Genomic DNA, 16,662 nt, shown 5'->3' on the forward strand with positions numbered 1-16,662 from the left:
CATGGATGCTGAGAGAGGACATGCAGGTGGTTGGTGTGACAGAGGAAGATACAGAGGACAGGGTGAGATGGAAACGATTGATCTGCTGTGGCGACCCCTAACGGGAACAGCCGAAAGACAAAGAAGAGTATTGTTTATATTTAGTTTGTCCAATTACTTATGTCTCTGACAACTGTGGGATCTTGTGTAAAAATCCTCTGCAATTCCTAAATGGATCTTGCAGTATTTTTGTTAAACCCGTTGAATTAAAGCTGAAAGTCGACACTACAGACACATCTTGATGGATTAATTTTATGTCCAATATGGAGGCAAAAATGGCAAGAATTACATCACTGTCCAAATACTTATGGACCTGACTGTTGAAATAAATGTAAAAAAAAAAAAAGATGAGAATCATTAATGGCTACACAGCAAATTGATGATTTTGTGTTTTGCAGTTTAAAAGGGAAAGAATTGCTCTTTCAGATTAAGAGAAACCGCGCCACTGGAGTCAACCAGAGAAAAAACAGACAATACTTTAAATACGGTTTTCATTTCAGTGATGTTATACACACAGAAAGCAGGAAATCATCCCCGAAAACACACCCAAAATAAAACACCCATCCGTTGTCAGACTCTGAGGAAGGACTCACACAGCTCAGGTACTCTGAAAGACAAACATCAAACCATTAGAGGGGTTATTCTCAAAATTAAATCAAATTACAAACCAGACAGTTCACAGTCACCTGCAGGATTTTCAGGTTTTACAAGCTCTGCTGAAAATTGACAGGTGAATATAGTTCAGTTAGTTTTTTAAAGTAAAATGGATGGTTTTATTATTATTGTGACTGTAGCTACATCACGTTAAGGTCAAGTGCTCACTTCCTTTCCCTTGACACCTCAAACCTCCCCGACTGATATCAGGTACGTATGCGGGACCTGGTGAAACTTGAACCCAAGACCCTCAGTAGAGAAGGCCAGTTTTCTCACAACCAAGTCACCACAAGACGTAAACCTCAGATGTGAGTCTACACTGACAGGATAAAGACTGAGGCTTTCTGTGACCTGCTGGACTCAGCAGCCATCAGATGTTTGGTGAAAGTGTTGAACTTGTAGAAACATTAATTTATCTCAGTAGTGATGTTCATGTCTCTGGGTCATCGGCCTCTGAGAGCTGGAGATTCCTGTGAAGACCTTACGGAGCCATGAGGTCACTGGACAGAGGGGTTTGAAGGTCCAGGTCCAGGGTTCCTGGACCTGGACTGGCTTCCTGTCTCACTCTAATGGTTGTGATTGGATGTCACAACCATAGACTAAATCTCTTTGGAGGATCCTGCTGGAATGGGTTTGTGTGAAATGAATGGTTACCTGCATTATGAGCTCCAACATTTTGGCCATTTGGCACATTTCTCAGGCATGATCCAACATGTAGGTGCCTCAGTGTTGATGAACCCAGTATTTGTAGAACACCAAAGGAACATCTATGTTTCATCTGGTTGCCACCCAGGAACCAAGATGTTTCTATAGTGTTGTTGATACTGTAACACATGGCACCAACCCATGCTTCCAGGCCTGACCTCAGTGTTTCAAAATTCCCATCACTAATTTGCAGTACAGATGAAAAATTTTGGTATTATTCTTAGCCATACTTTAATTCCTGTTTTATTTTCCCATTCTATGGTATTTTCTTTCCCACGTAGTGGGAATGATTTTTTTTTTATTTGCTCATGTGAAGGGTGGCGCTGTTGGGCAAAGTGCACAGATGAACAAACAACATGCCCGCTGTTCTGCAGGTGGCAGGCGAGCTACTTCTAAGTCCAACTACGGCTGTTTGTTTTTTCTAAAATCCATTAAGCACCACTAACCATCCATTAGGTGGCAGACATGTCTATGGTATATTACATAGTTAAAAACAAAGTTGCATTTTTATTGATCTGTGACATCAAAGTTTAACATCATCTAATCATGTCATCTTCATGATGTGGTTTTTCAGTTTAGTGAGTTACAATGATCAAATTTACTGTTTTTGTGTTATTGCTTAAAAAAGATGGCTGTATGGACAAAACAGTCATCTAAATTTTTTGCTGTATGTAAAGCCCTACACACAAAAATGGCGAGCTCGGCACAGAATACTGACCCCTCCACAGCAGTCACCACACACAGCTCCCAGCAGGCCATTCACCACCTGCACGGCACACAGCGCCACCTGGATTAAACCCATGACCAGCAGAACAGAGAACAGAGAGAGGTGCCACGACACCACATTCTTCGGAGCCAGACACACCAGATGCCATAAGGTGTGGTTGGATAAGTAGTCACTGCAGAAAGAGAGAGAAAATATGTTCAAAGCATGGTTTTTCTTTCATTTTTGATTTAGTGCCATCTGGTGGTCAGGCTGTAGATTGCATGTTAATGTTGCCGGTAATGATACTTTTTTCCCCATTTACTAGGGGAGCTACGACCAGTACCTTTGCACTCCCCCAGGACTAAACCAAACCAACTTTTTTTAGGTTCCTTAGATGACCCCAAAACACAATCAGGATGTTCCCAAAAATAAAAACTGGCCTCAAGCCAGTTATCCAAGATGGCCACCAAAATAGGGTTTTTCACTAAAACACCTTTAAACAACATATAAACAACTTAAATAGCACAGAGCTTCTATGATAAGGGCCTATTGGTGGCCATTTTGGATGCCATTTTGAATGTTAAATCCATTAATGAATTTAATTTAGGCACAAATGAGTTTGCTGTGACCTGCAATGATCTTCCCTTTGAAAGGTTGTGGTCGTCGCTCCCCTACTAATTCTGTTTTTGCATCTTTGGTGCAACCTCACCACTAGATGGCACTGAACTCTGCAAACAGCAACATTAAGATTTAAACATTGTCACATATAATTGTCTCACCTGTCTACAAAGGGATAAGACCAGTTCCCTCCAGTTTCATTCCCAGAGACCAAACACTGGGGGCCGCGGTTGATGGCCACAGAAGATACGATGACAGAATAACCTGCACCCAAAACACCCACAGCTGCAAACAGTATGGAGCTCAACATCTGCAGACAGACAGAGAGAAACATATTTGTGTGGGGAAAAAAAAAAAATTCAATACACCAATGAAGCTCTGAACTTTTATCAGCACTTTTCAACAATAGACCGATTCTTTGTCACGTGCATGATGTTGAGACACCATCCTGACTTTTGTTTGCAGACTCTCTCCATGACCTCTCAAACACATTCCTCAAGTATTGATCAGTACATGTCTCTACTTAGCACAGTGCCACCTCTGTGTAAGAAAATCAGACTATTGCTGTAATAATCGGAGGTGTTACTGTGGATTTTCCTGTTATGTAAAATGTTATGCAAACAAAGTGAAGATCTTTTTCAGACTGTAGCAGGGAGAATTATGAGCTGATTACCTGCAGTGGCACAGAGAAGGATTTTCTTAGACAGAGGATGTGAATTTCAGCTGCAGTTTGCCAGAAGGCACATGGGAGAATCAAACTTAGATGGGACCTGTTTGCTTGTTTGAAAAGTTTCTTGCATGAAAAAAAAAAAAAAAAAATATATATATATATATAATTAATACAGTACCAGTCAATGTTTGGACAAACTTTCCCTTTCAGTTGAAGGAAAAAGTGTGTCCAAACTTTTGGCTGGTACTGTATATTTACTAATATAATCAACTGATTGGTTGTCTTCGTATCCCACAGCAGGCTGTACTCAAGGTTCTTTGCAATATAAACTTGGGCAAAAAACTAAAAACAGAAAAAGAATATTGAAAGTTATATGGTGCATCCAGAAAGTATTCACAGCGCTTTACTTGATAATAATAATAATAATTTATTAATTTATATAGCACCAAATCACGCGTAATCTCCTCAAGGCGCTTCACAAACATTTAAAAGCAGAAAAATGAAATAAGATTAAAACACAATACAGAAATTTAACCATAAAAAGGTAAAAGTAAATAAATAAAACGAATAAAAAAAGACACAATCATATAAAATACTAATGATAAAACAGGGAGAACAAATGTGTCTTCAGCCTGGCTTTAAAAGTCTCCACAGAGTCCAACGACAGATTTTATGTTGCAGCCTTATTCCAAAATGGATGAAATTCATTTTTACCCCTCAGAATTCTACACACAATACCCCATAATGACAATGTGATTTTTTTTTTTACATTTTTTGCAAATTTATTAAAATTGCATCATGTTTCCACTGAAGACGGAAGCCACTCCTCAGTAAAAGGCACATGGCAGCCTGCCTGGATTTTGCCAAAAGGCACCTGAAGGTGCATATTTCACCATAAAATACAACCACAGAGAAAAGACGTTTTGTGACCACTAGAGACAAACTCTGGAAGACCAGGTAAATTGGAATTTTTGTTGTGAAAGTGTAGTGACACGGACCCACAACAGGGGGCGCAAATGAACGGTCAATAGATGAGCCAAAAGGTGACAATTTAATGTTGTGAAACGTGCACAACGAACATACAGACAATCTCAGAATATAATTACAGTCAAATTACAAAGGTGACGTGTGGGCAGGCTCGAGGATAGAAGACGTCTGTCCTGAGAAGAGCCGGAACCACACGATTTCCGCCCCCACAGAACCTGGTGAATACTGGAGCCGCCAAGTCCCGAATTCCCGGGTGATCACCGTCCCCGACTGTCGGATCTGGTACTGCTGGCGAAGAACAAAGACAGTCAAGTGTGGGTGTGTGTACACCCAGTAACAACAGCGGTGGGAATGCCACCTCCACCTCTCACTCAATATGTTGCAGAGTACCGCAGTGATTCCTCAGGGGAAAAGAGTGCCGTCCTGCACTCACTCAGCCTCCACAGAAAAAGGAACCGGTACTCCTGCAAACACTCACAATATACAGATATATTGCAAAAGACACAAACGGCTGAGGATATTACCTCCAATGAAGTATGATCTCGGCGATGAGGTGGAGATGACGTCTGGTCTTTATGGAGTGCGATGATGAAGAATGTGTGACAGCTGTCAGGAATTAATGAGTGACAGCTGTCACTCCCGGCTGTGTCCGTGGCGGCAGCGCCCTCTCGTGCCTGAAGCCCGCACTTCAGGCAGGGCGCCCTTTGGTGGTGGGCCAGCAGTACATCCTCTTCTGGCGGCCCACACAACAGGACCCCCCCCTCAACGGGCGCCTCCTGGCGCCTGACCAGGCTTGTCCGGGTGTCTGCGGTAGAAATCGGCCAGGAGGGCCGGGTCCAGGATGAAGCTCCTCTTCACCCAGGAGCGTTCTTCGGGTCCATACCCTTCCCAGTCCACCAAATACTGGAACCCCCGGCCCATTCGCCGACGTCCAGGAGCTGGCGCACTGTCCAAGCCGGCTCCCCGTCAATGATCCGGGCAGGAGGCGGCGCCGGACCGGGAGCACAGAGGGGTGAGGTGTGGTGAGGCTTGAGTCTGGACACATGAAAAACCGGGTGGATCCGCAGTGAAGCTGGGAGTCGGAGCTTCACTGCGGCAGGACTGAGGATTTTGAGGATCTTGAAAGGTCCAATGTACCGGTCCTTCAACTTGGGGGAGTCCACTTGGAGGGGGATGTCCTTCGTGGACAGCCACACCTCCTGCCCGGGCTGGTAAGCAGGGGCCGGGGATCGCCGGCGGTCTGCATGGGTCTTCGCTCTCGTCCGGGCCTTCAACAAGGCAGAACGGGCGGAGCGCCACACCCGACGGCACTTCCGCAGGTGGGCCTGGACCGAGGGCACACCGACCTCTCCCTCCACCACGGGGAACAACGGGGGCTGATACCCCAAACACACCTCAAATGGGGAGAGGCCGGTGGCAGAAGACACCTGGCTGTTATGCGCATACTTGATCCAGGCCAGATGGTACTCCAGGCCGTCGGTGCGCGGATGTGACACAGCGGAGGGTCTTCCAGTTCCTGGTTGGCCCGCTCTGCCTGTCCGTTCGTCTGTGGATGGTACCCGGACGAGAGGCTCACGGTGGCCCCCAGTTCCCTGCAGAAGCTCCTCCAGACGTGTGAGGAGAACTGGGGACCACGATCTGAGACGATGTCGGTAGGTATCCCATGCAGACGGACAACATGGTGGACCAGGAGGTCTGCTGTCTCCTGGGCTGTCGGAAGCTTCGGGAGGGCCACGAAGTGGGCTGCCTTGGAGAATTGGTCCAGTATCGTGAAGATGGTGGTGTTGCCCTGGGACGGCGGGAGGCCCGTGATGAAATCCAGGCCGATGTGGGACCAGGGGCGATGAGGCACAGGAAGCGGTTGGAGTAGTCCTTGGGCCTTCCTGTGGTCAGCCTTGCCCCTGGCACAGGTGGTGCAGGCCTGGATATACTCCCGGACGTCGGCCTCCATAGACGCCCACCAGAAGCGCTGCCGGACAACTGCCACGGTCCTTCACACCCCTGGATGACAGGAGAGCTTGGAACCGTGACAGAAGTCCAAGACTGCAGCTCTGGCCTCTGGTGGGACGTATAAACGGTTCTTCGGACCTGTACCTGGGTCCGGGCTCCGTGCCAGGGCCTCCCGGACGATCTTCTCCACGTCCCAGGTGAGGGTGGCCACGATAGTGGACTCCGGCAGGATGGGCTCCGGTGGATCCGACAGTGCCGTTTTGACCTCCTCTTCGTGTACCCGGGACAAGGCATCCGACCTCTGGTTCTTGGTCCCGGGGCGATAGGTGATCCAGAAGTCAAAACGCCCGAAGAACAGTGACCAGCGGGCTTGCCTGGGGTTCAGCCGCTTGGCGGTCCTGATATACTCCAGGTTCCGATGGTCAGTGAAAACCGTGAACGGCACAGACGCTCCCTCCAACAGGTGTCTCCACTCCTCAAGAGCCTCTTTCACCGCAAGGAGTTCTCGATTGCCGACGTCATAGTTCCGTTCAGCCGGGGTCAACCTGCGTGAAAAGTAGGTACACGGGTGAAGAACCTTATCGGTCTCTCCGCTCTGGGACAGCACAGCTCCTATCCCTGAGTCAGAGGCGTCCACTTCAACCACGAACTGGCGGCTAGGGTCGGGCTGCACCAAAACTGGCGCAGTAGAGAACCGTCGTTTCAACTCCTTGAACGCGGCTTCGCACCGATCCGACCAGGTGAAGGGGACTTTTGGAGAGGTCAGGGCTGTCAGGGGGCTAACTACCTGACTGTAGCCCTTAATGAACCTCCTATAGAAATTAGCGAAGCCGAGGAACTGTTGCAGCTTCCTACGGCTTGTTGGTTGGGGCCAATCTCTCACCGCCGCAACCTTGGCCGGATCAGGGCAACGGAGTTAGAGGAAATGATAAACCCCAGGAAGGACAAAGACGTGCGGTGAAACTCGCACTTCTCGCCCTTCACAAACAGTCGGTTCTCTAATAACCGCTGCAGGACCTGATACATGCTGGACATGGGTCTCAGGATCTGGAGAAAAGATGAGAATATCGTCCAGATATACGAAGACGAATCGGTGCAGGAAGTCCCGCAAGACGTCGTTAACCAACGCTTGGAACGTCGCGGGGCGTTGGTGAGGCCGAACGGCATGACCAGGTACTCAAAGTGACCTAACGGGTGTTAAATGCCGTCTTCCATTCGTCTCCCTTCCGGATCCGAAGCAGGTGATACGCATTTCTAAGATCGAGCTTAGTAAAGATTTTGGCTCCATGCAGGGGGGTGAACACGGAATCCAACAATGGCAACGGGTATCGATTGCGAACCGTAATCTCATTCAGCCCCCTGTAATCAATGCATGGACGGAGTCCGCCATCTTTCTTGCCCACAAAAAAGAAACCTGCCCCCATCGGGGAGGTGGAGTTCCGGATCAGCCCGGCAGCTAATGAGTCCCGGATGTAGGTCTCCATTGATTCGCGCTCAGGTCGTGAGAGGTTGTACAGCCTGCTGGACGGGAACTCAGCGCCTGGAACCAAATCAATGGCACAATCGTATGGACGGTGCGGGGGAAGGGTGAGTGCCAGATCCTTGCTGAAGACGTCAGCAAGATCGTGGTACTCAACCGGCACTGCCGTCAGATTGGGAGGGACTTTTGACCTCCTGGCAGGTTTCGCTCCACTAAACCACCACCCCAGACGGCCAATCAATCCGGGGATTGTGTTTCAACATCCAAGGGAAGCCCAAAATCATGCGGGAGGTAGAAGGAGTTACAAAAAACTCAATCTCCTCCCGATGGTTTCCAGACACCACCAGAGTTACTGGTTGTGTCTTGTGTGTGAGTAAAGGGAGAGGGTGCCATCTAGTGCCCGAACCTGCAATGGCGAAGGAAGCGCCACCAGAGGGAGCCCTACCTCCCTTGCCCATCTGCTGTCTAGCAATTCCCTTCTGACCCCGTGTCCACCATTGCTGGGGCTTGAAGGTTAATCCCCGCTCAGGATTGTGACTGGGAGTCGTGTGGCAATCTGTGTGTGTCTCAATTGAATGTTTTGACCCCCCCTTAGCCCAGTCTCTAAGGGCGAGTGTTGTCGTTTTGGCCGTTTGGGGCAGTTTTTCTGTATGTGCTCCTTTGAGCTGCAGAGAAAACACTCCCCGCGGCTCAACCTCCTCATTTTGGCCCTGTGCGTTTCCCTAACAACGTCAGCAGGGGAGCTGTTACCCCACGGAGCGCTGTGGCTGTGGAGCATGGGGAGGGCGGCGCCTTTTCGAACCCGGAAGGGAGAGGGGCGGCGCGTATCCGGTCACGTCCTTCGCCTCGCTCCCGACGGCGTTCCTCCAACCGATTGTCTAACCGTATAACGAGATTGATAAACCCATCTAAATCCCGTGGTTCCTCCTTAGCTACCAGCTGCTCCTTCAGAACCAACGACAGTCCGTTTATGAAGGCGGCTCGGAGCGCAACGTTATTCCAGCCGGACCTCGCAGCCACGATGCGGAAGTTGACTGCATAAGCGGCTGCGCTCTCGCGTCCCTGTCTCATTGACAGCAGCACGGTTGAAGCGGTCTCTCCTCTGTTAGGGTGATCAAACACTGTTCTGAACTCCCCCACAAACCCAGTGTATGCTGATAACAACCGTGAGTTCTGTTCCCAGAGTGCCGTAGCCCAGGCGCGTGCCTTACCCCGAAGCAGAGCAATCACATAAGCTATTTTACTAGCATCTGACGCGTACATGACGGGACGTTGTGCGAAGACGAGCGAACATTGCATGAGAAAGTCCGCGCACGTCTCCACACAACCTCCGTATGGCTCAGGAGGGCTTATGTATGCTTCAGGGGATGGTGGGAGGGGTTGTTGAACCACCACTGGAACGTTCATATTCTGCACAGGGTCGGCAGGAGGAGGAGCTGCAGCAGTGCCCTGAGCGCTCGCCGCCACCTGCGCGGAGAGAGCCTCCACCCTGCGGTTCAGGAGGATGTTTTGCTCGGTCATTTGATCCAACCGAGCCGTAAAGGCGGTGAGAATGTGCTGTAGCTCACCAATCACGCCTCCTGCAGACGCCTGCGCTCCCTGCTCTCCCGTTGGTCGTTCAACAGCCGGGTGACGCCCCTCGGAGTCCATGACGCTGGCCGAGATATCCTGTTGTGAAAGTGTAGTGACACGGACCCACAACAGGGGGCGCAAATGAACGGTCAATAGATGAGCCAAAAGGTAACAATTTAATGTTGTGAAACGTGCACAACGAACATACAGACAATCTCAGAATATAATTACAGTCAAATTACAAAGGTGACGTGTGGGCAGGCTCGAGGATAGAAGACGTCTGTCCTGAGAAGAGCCGGAACCACACGATTTCCGCCCCCACAGAACCTGGTGAATACTGGAGCCGCCAAGTCCCGAATTCCCAGGTGATCACCGTCCCCGACTGTCGGATCTGGTACTGCTGGCGAAGAACAAAGACAGTCAAGTGTGGGTGTGTGTACACCCAGTAACAACAGCGGTGGGAATGCCACCTCCACCTCTCACTCAATATGTTGCAGAGTACCGCAGTGATTCCTCAGGGAAAAGAGTGCCGTCCTGCACTCACTCAGCCTCCACAGAAAAAGGAACCGGTACTCCTGCAAACACTCACAATATACAGATATATTACAAAAGACACAAACGGCTGAGGATATTACCTCCAATGAAGTGATATCTCGGCGATGAGTGGAGATGACGTCTGGTCTTTATGGAGTGTGATGAAGAATGTGTGACAGCTGTCAGGAATTAATGAGTGACAGCTGTCACTCCCGGCTGTGTCCGTGGCGGCAGCGCCCTCTCGTGCCTGAAGCCCGCACTTCAGGCAGGGTGCCCTTTGGTGGTGGGCCAGCAGTACATCCTCTTCTGGCGGCCCACACAACAATTTTGTTACATTGTCAAGGAATTAGGCTTGAGTCAAAGAAGTGTCTGGGATAAAATCCATCAGTTTATTGTTAGGTGTTTGCTTTCTGTGCAAACAGCACAGAACCAACTTTCCAGTCTGGTGGATGTCGCTGCAGCTGTATTGCAAACCCCAGTCTGAGCGCGGCCTAGTAGGATGAAAACAAGTCTGCACGCTCTCTGGCTAGGAAGCAATCTGTGTTGAATCTGGTTTAAGATGGACTGCAAACCCCAGTGTGAACGGTGTTGTGGCGCGCAATCTAGAGTTGGCAATTCCTCCAGAGAAGAAAGAGAACAGTCAGCAATCTTTTGAGCTGTCAATCACTCTCTGCATTTTTTATTTATTTATTTATTTTTGTGCTGCAGAACATCCAGTGCACCACACAGTCATGACGTACACAAGGATGCTTTCAGTGGAGAGCGGTAGAAAAGCACGAGCTGTTCATTACAAACACAACCATGAACATATCTCTAATAGAAAATCTTAAAGGTAGCGCTTTAACATTCTCCTGACCCCCCTGAACTCCTCTCTCCAGTCCACTCCTCTCAGTTGTTGTGAGAGTGTCTCCTCACATCCCAGATTTATGGCACCAAGTCACTTTAGATCTACTTCACCTGATTTCCTTGCTAAGACTCAGCTGTTTCTGTCCGTGCACGTTAAGCTGCTCAGCGTTGTCATCCTCACTGCTTTCTGGGTCTGTTGTGTTGACTCGTCTTTGACTTTGGCCCACTAACAATTTAGTGACTGTGGAGTTTGAGAGGTGCTGCAAAGAGGAATGGTCAAAACTGCCCAAATAGGTGCGCAAAGTTTATGGCATCAAATTCAAGAAGACCTGAGGCTGTAATTTCGGCCAAAGATGCATCAACAAAGTATTGAGCAAAGAGTGTGAATACTTATGTACACGTGATTTCTTAGTTCTTTATTTCTAAGAAATTTGGAAAAATTTCAAAAAACATTTTTCATGTTGTCATTATGGGGTTCTGTGAGTAGAATTTTGCGGGAAAGAAATGAATTTACTCCATTTTGGAATAGGGCTGTAACATAGCAAAATGTGGAAAAAGTGAAGCGCTAGAAATACCTTCCAGATACACTATAAAAGATAACATAAAAATCAGTTATAATTTTGAGGAGCGATTGAGAGGTTTTGAGTCTGACCCAATAAAAGTAGGTCATGGGTCTCCATCTTTTGCATTCTGAGAAACCAACATTTCTGAAGAATGCATGAGGTTTTGACTTCCTGGGTGCAATGTTGAGAAAGTTTGGCTTCTGGTTGATTTTTTTTTTAAATGGTAAATGTCAGTTTATTCAAGAATCAAACATCATGTACTCACTGCACATCTCCGGCCACAGCTTTCATTTCCACAGCAACCGCAGCAGTCGTTATTCTTCAGGCCCAGAAAAACCAGAGCTGGGAAGATCATCTATCACACACACACACACACACACTGTTTGTTCCTTTTCAGATCACTAAATCACTAAAACATTTATAAATTGCCTACAAGAGGAAAATAAGCTAATTCCAAATCACTTCCTTTGCAGGTCCTGGGCTGGGTGGTTACATGTGGTCTGCGGTTGTGAGGCTGGTTGGATGTACTGCCAAATTCTCTGAAACGCCTTTGGAGACGGCTTATAGTAGAGAAATGAACATCAATACACGAGCAACAGCTCTGGTTGACATTCCTGCTGTCAGCATGCCAATTGCACGCTCCCTCAAATCTTGCGACATCTGTGGCATTGTGCTGTGTGATAAAACTGCACCTTTCAGAGTGGCCTTTTATTGTGGGCAGTCTAAGGCACACCTGTGCACTAATCATGGTGTCTAATCAGCATCTTGATATGACACACCTGTGAGGTGGGATGGATTATCTCAGCAAAGGAGAAGTGCTCACTATCACAGATTTAGACTGGTTTGTGAACAATATTTGAGGGAAATGGTGATATTGTGTATGTGGAAAAAGTTTTAGATCTTTGAGTTCATCTCATACAAAAGGGAGCAAAACCAAAAGTGTTGCGTTTATATTTTTGTTGAGTGTAATAGTTACTGTACCGAGTACTCTATCTTATGGCCCCTTCACACGTAATGAAGTTTGGACAACATTTGGACGAAAACGGAGAATCAGTGTGAAAGAGTTTGAAATTAGCTCACAAAACATTGCGCCGATGGGCAGGCGTACACGAACCTGGTGCGAGAGTTCATGCACGTGCTGGTGTCCGTCTAGCAGGAACAGTGTCAGGTGCACCACATGGCGCCGCTTATGTGATATAAATAAAAAACTAAAAACCAGCCAGTACGTGTGGAACCACATCGCGCCACTTATGTGGTATAAATAAAAAAAAAAAAAAAAAAGAAAGAGAGAGAAACACACCATCCACTGGATGCGAAGAGCTCTGGATTACAGTCAGAGACTTTACCACTGAGCTACGGAGCTGTTCTTTGAAAGCTGCGGGAATCTGCCTCATATCAGGAAGGACATGGAAGTATTAAAAAAAAAAATTAAACTCACACATCATAAAAACACCGCATTTATCAAGTGAGCAATACAAATATGATCATTCTGTTCCTCTATAAATGACCCATGGGCACAGACACAGTCGTGAAATGACATGAATGAGAAGCAGTTCGCTTGTCTCATTCAAGCACATCTGCTGGCGCGTCTCCAACCAGCCGCGCGCGTCTTGTGGACAATGTGTCGCAGGACACCACATCATGTGGAACAGAGCTCACATGGGTGACATGACAGTGAAATCGCCTGCTGCGTGTTCTGAAACGTTCTGTTGAAACGGTCCGTTTCAACTTGGGAGCAGCCTGTCCATATGTGTGCCGTGCGCGCTTGCTCACTGCAGAACATTGCCACAGTGATATGTTTTTATTTATGTCCACTTGATAACAGCAAACAGACACATGCACGTCACAGTGGGCAGTTGTTTGTCCATGTCTGTCCAAACATAGTACATGGTGTCCAGCTGGAATGTCCAGATCCACAGATTTTCACAGCCGCTTCAGTGTGAGGACACACTTCCTGTCATCTCAGCGCACACACCAAAGCCACACTCGTGCAGGACTTAGACAAATTTCTCTGCGAGACAGACATTGGTCGTCTGCAGTCTGTTGTCGTGCCAAAACTGCGACCGGCCACACATTTTCTAAGTGCCATGCGAGCGGTGTTAGATATTCATGTGTGTCACCTGGAATTTGGCCGACACCTGCCGCGACAGGTTGCGATGGGTTTGCACAGCACACACTCTGTCTTTCAGGCACTTGTGTTGTAGCGACAAGTGTACGAGATTGGAGGCTGGGACGACATTACCGGTTTGCACACGATTCCTGCGACATGCGCACTAAGTGTGCACTTCGTCCAAACTTCGCACTATGTGTGAAGGGGCCCTTAATCAAGTTAGATAATAGTTACATTCAGCAGCTGCCAAAAGTAACTGTTAAAGCTACTCATGAAGTAACTGTATAAAATAACTATATAGTAACTAATAAAGTAACTTTTTAAAGTAATGTAGCAACACTGCCACAACGGACACAAAACAGCTAGTACAACACAATGAAATGGAAGTACAAAACAAAAAAGAGAACTTTTAATGATGGACTGTTCATGCTTCAAATAAACAATAATTTAGTGACCTTTTTTTAATCTTAGTATTTTGAAAAAAAAGAAAAAAAAAAACACCAAAAACCAGCAAGGCCATTTTTTTTTTAAAGCAAAAGGGATTTACAGTTACATTTACGTTTATGAATACAGAATTTGGCAAATATACAACACAGATTTACTACAAAATTTGTCATCCTCCTCCTTGTCACCAAGAATCCCAAAGGAACGTCGTCCTTTCATGTTTATTTTACTTGAGATGCACTGAAAAGTCCGTCAGTGAAGCCGTCGGAGCAAAAGCCTCTTTGTGTCGATATTTACATGAATTTGCAGCAACCGTGTTATATTAAAGTGTTGCACATGCTGTAGGTTAAACTGTTCAGAAGCATCTCCCCAATTTGTAAGAAGTTTTTTTTTTAAATGCAATTACTTGTTGAGTTGATGGAGGCTTTCTGGTATTTAGATACAGACAGAGTCAAAACAAATTGCTGCTATTTTATTTTAAATAATTCAAATTACTGGGTGAATTCAGTGCATTTGTTTCATGGCTTCGATAAGACAGAGACGATCAGGTTACAAAGCACCAAAACCTGTGTGAAAGAAAACACCGTCCCTTACCTTTTATGTGTGTGCCTCATTCAAGACGATACATTTCGTAAAAAAAACTGTATTTATCTTCTCCGGGGTCACTGGCTAACATTGATGCCGCAGTTTATTTCTTCCGACTTTACGCAGCGGTCCGCGCTTCAGTTCCACAACAAATGATGCACGATTCGATCCGGTCCGACACTAAACCCACAGATTTACCCCACAGTTCGACACAAGGTTCAGAAGTAAGTTTTGAAACGTCTTTCATCTTGGCAATTTTCTTTCCACTTAATGTACGATTACTGAGAAAATTAGCGGCTCATAACGTTTAATGTCTGCAGTAAAGTAGACCCTTTAGCAGAACCACCACACAATCCCCAAAGCACATGAGCCCAGGTTAGCCTGTTAGCTTAGCTGCTTCAGACTCGAAGAGAGGTGCGAGTTCAGGCTATTTTTGTCAGACAACAGAGCCACCCACGCTCCGCCCCAACCTTTTTTTGTTTGACAGGTGTCTGCAGAAAATGTCATCCAGGTTGCGAGATTATTTTTGTAAAATACTTCTGGGATTATGTAAATTTCTTAGACAATCAGAAAGTCAGAACTCATTAATGCATAAAGGGGTGGAGCATGCGTGGCAACGCCTGAACACGCCTCTCTATGAAGTCTGAACCCCCTAACTTGGGTTCTGGTGTTTATTAAATCATATTTTTGGGGACTGCACGGTGGTACTCCTAGCGGTTTACTTTGTTGTGAAGATTAAAAGTTATGAGCCATCTATCCGTCTAGTTTTTTTTTTTTTGCAGTACAGACAGCTTCTAAAAGTGCTAACGCTGTTAGCATACAACGTTAAATCGAACGAGACTTTACTCAGTGTCTAGGATGTTTCCACCGCACAATTAAACCAGATTATCCAGGTGTTTGTCATAAAATACTACAAACTAGAGCAACAAGCGTCGTGCTCTAGTTTGCATTTATGTAATAAATGCAATAATAAATAAATAAATGCAAACACAAATAGTCAGGCATAATCAAGTGACCTTGACTTCGACCTTCAACATCAGTCAAGGTCAGTTTCAATGGCATATTTTGAAAGCATACTTGTGAGTTCCTATTCATGTCTGATCATGCTGAGCATACTGAATCGACTATGTGATTCATGTATTGAATGACATTGATGTCCTTTATGGTCATTCAAGGTCAAATCTGATGGTATCCTTTTAAAATCCCCACAAATGACTTCCTGTTCATACACTCAACAAAAATATAAACGCAACAGCTGCTGAAACAATCGGTTTGCATAACCCAAGAATTTCTGCACAAACTGTCAGAAACTGTCTCAGGGAAGCTCATCTTCATGCTCGTCGTCCTCCATCGGGGTCTCGACCTGACTCCGTTCATTGTCGTAACCAACTTGAGTGGGCAAATGCTCACATTCGCTGTTGTTTGGTACGTTGGAGAGGTGTTCTCTTCACGGATGAATCCCGGTTCACACTGTTCCAGGGCAGATGGCAGACAGCGTGTGTGGCGTCGTGGGGGTGAGCGTTTTCTGATGTCAATGTGTGGATCGAGTGGCCCATGGTGTGCGGTGGGGTTATGGTATGGGCAGGCGTCGGTTATGGACGAAGAACACAGGTGCATTTTATTGAATGGCATTTTGAATGCACAGAGATACCATGACGAGATCCTGAGCCCATTTTTGTGCCATACATCCAAGAACATCACCTCATGTTGCAGGCAGATAATGCACGGCCCCTGTTGCAAGACCTGTACACCATTCTTGGAAGCTGAAAATGTCCCAGTTCTTGCATGGCCGGCATAACTCACCGGACGTCACCCATTGAGCATGTTTGGGATGCTCTGGACCGGCGTATATGACAGCAGGTACCAGTTCCTGCCAATATCCAGCACTTCGCACAGCCATTGAGAGGAGTGGACCAACATTCCACAGGCACAATTGACAACCGGATCAACTCTATGGCGCAGGGAGATGTGTTGCACTGCATGAGGCAAATGGTGGTCACACCAGATACTGACTGGTATCCCCCCCCAATAAAACAAAACTGCACCTTTCAGAGTGGCCTTTTATTGTGGACAGTCTAAGGCACACCTGTGCACTAATCATGGTGTCTAATCAGCATCTTGATATGGCACAACTGTGAGGTGGGATGGATTATCTCAGCAAAGGAGAAGTGCTCACTATCACAGATTTAGACTGGTTTG

General features: G+C 46.8%; 1 protein-coding gene across 1 annotated transcript in view; it reads right to left on the reverse strand.

Moving 5' to 3' along the window:
- Positions 1-421: 421 nt before the first annotated feature.
- The window catches only part of tm4sf4 (transmembrane 4 L six family member 4), a 37,591-nt gene continuing 21,350 nt past the window's right edge, over positions 422-16,662 (reverse strand). The window contains exons 3-5 of the mRNA XM_034179485.1: positions 2,884-3,032; positions 2,117-2,297; positions 422-646 (exon numbers count right to left, since the gene is read on the reverse strand). Of these exons, the coding sequence (XP_034035376.1) occupies positions 638-646; positions 2,117-2,297; positions 2,884-3,032 (339 nt within the window). The 3' untranslated portion in view covers positions 422-637. The remainder of the gene's footprint in view (positions 647-2,116; positions 2,298-2,883; positions 3,033-16,662) is intronic.

This window comes from Thalassophryne amazonica, chromosome 10 (genome assembly GCF_902500255.1).
Source record: "Thalassophryne amazonica chromosome 10, fThaAma1.1, whole genome shotgun sequence".
Classification (NCBI taxonomy): domain Eukaryota; kingdom Metazoa; phylum Chordata; class Actinopteri; order Batrachoidiformes; family Batrachoididae; genus Thalassophryne; species Thalassophryne amazonica.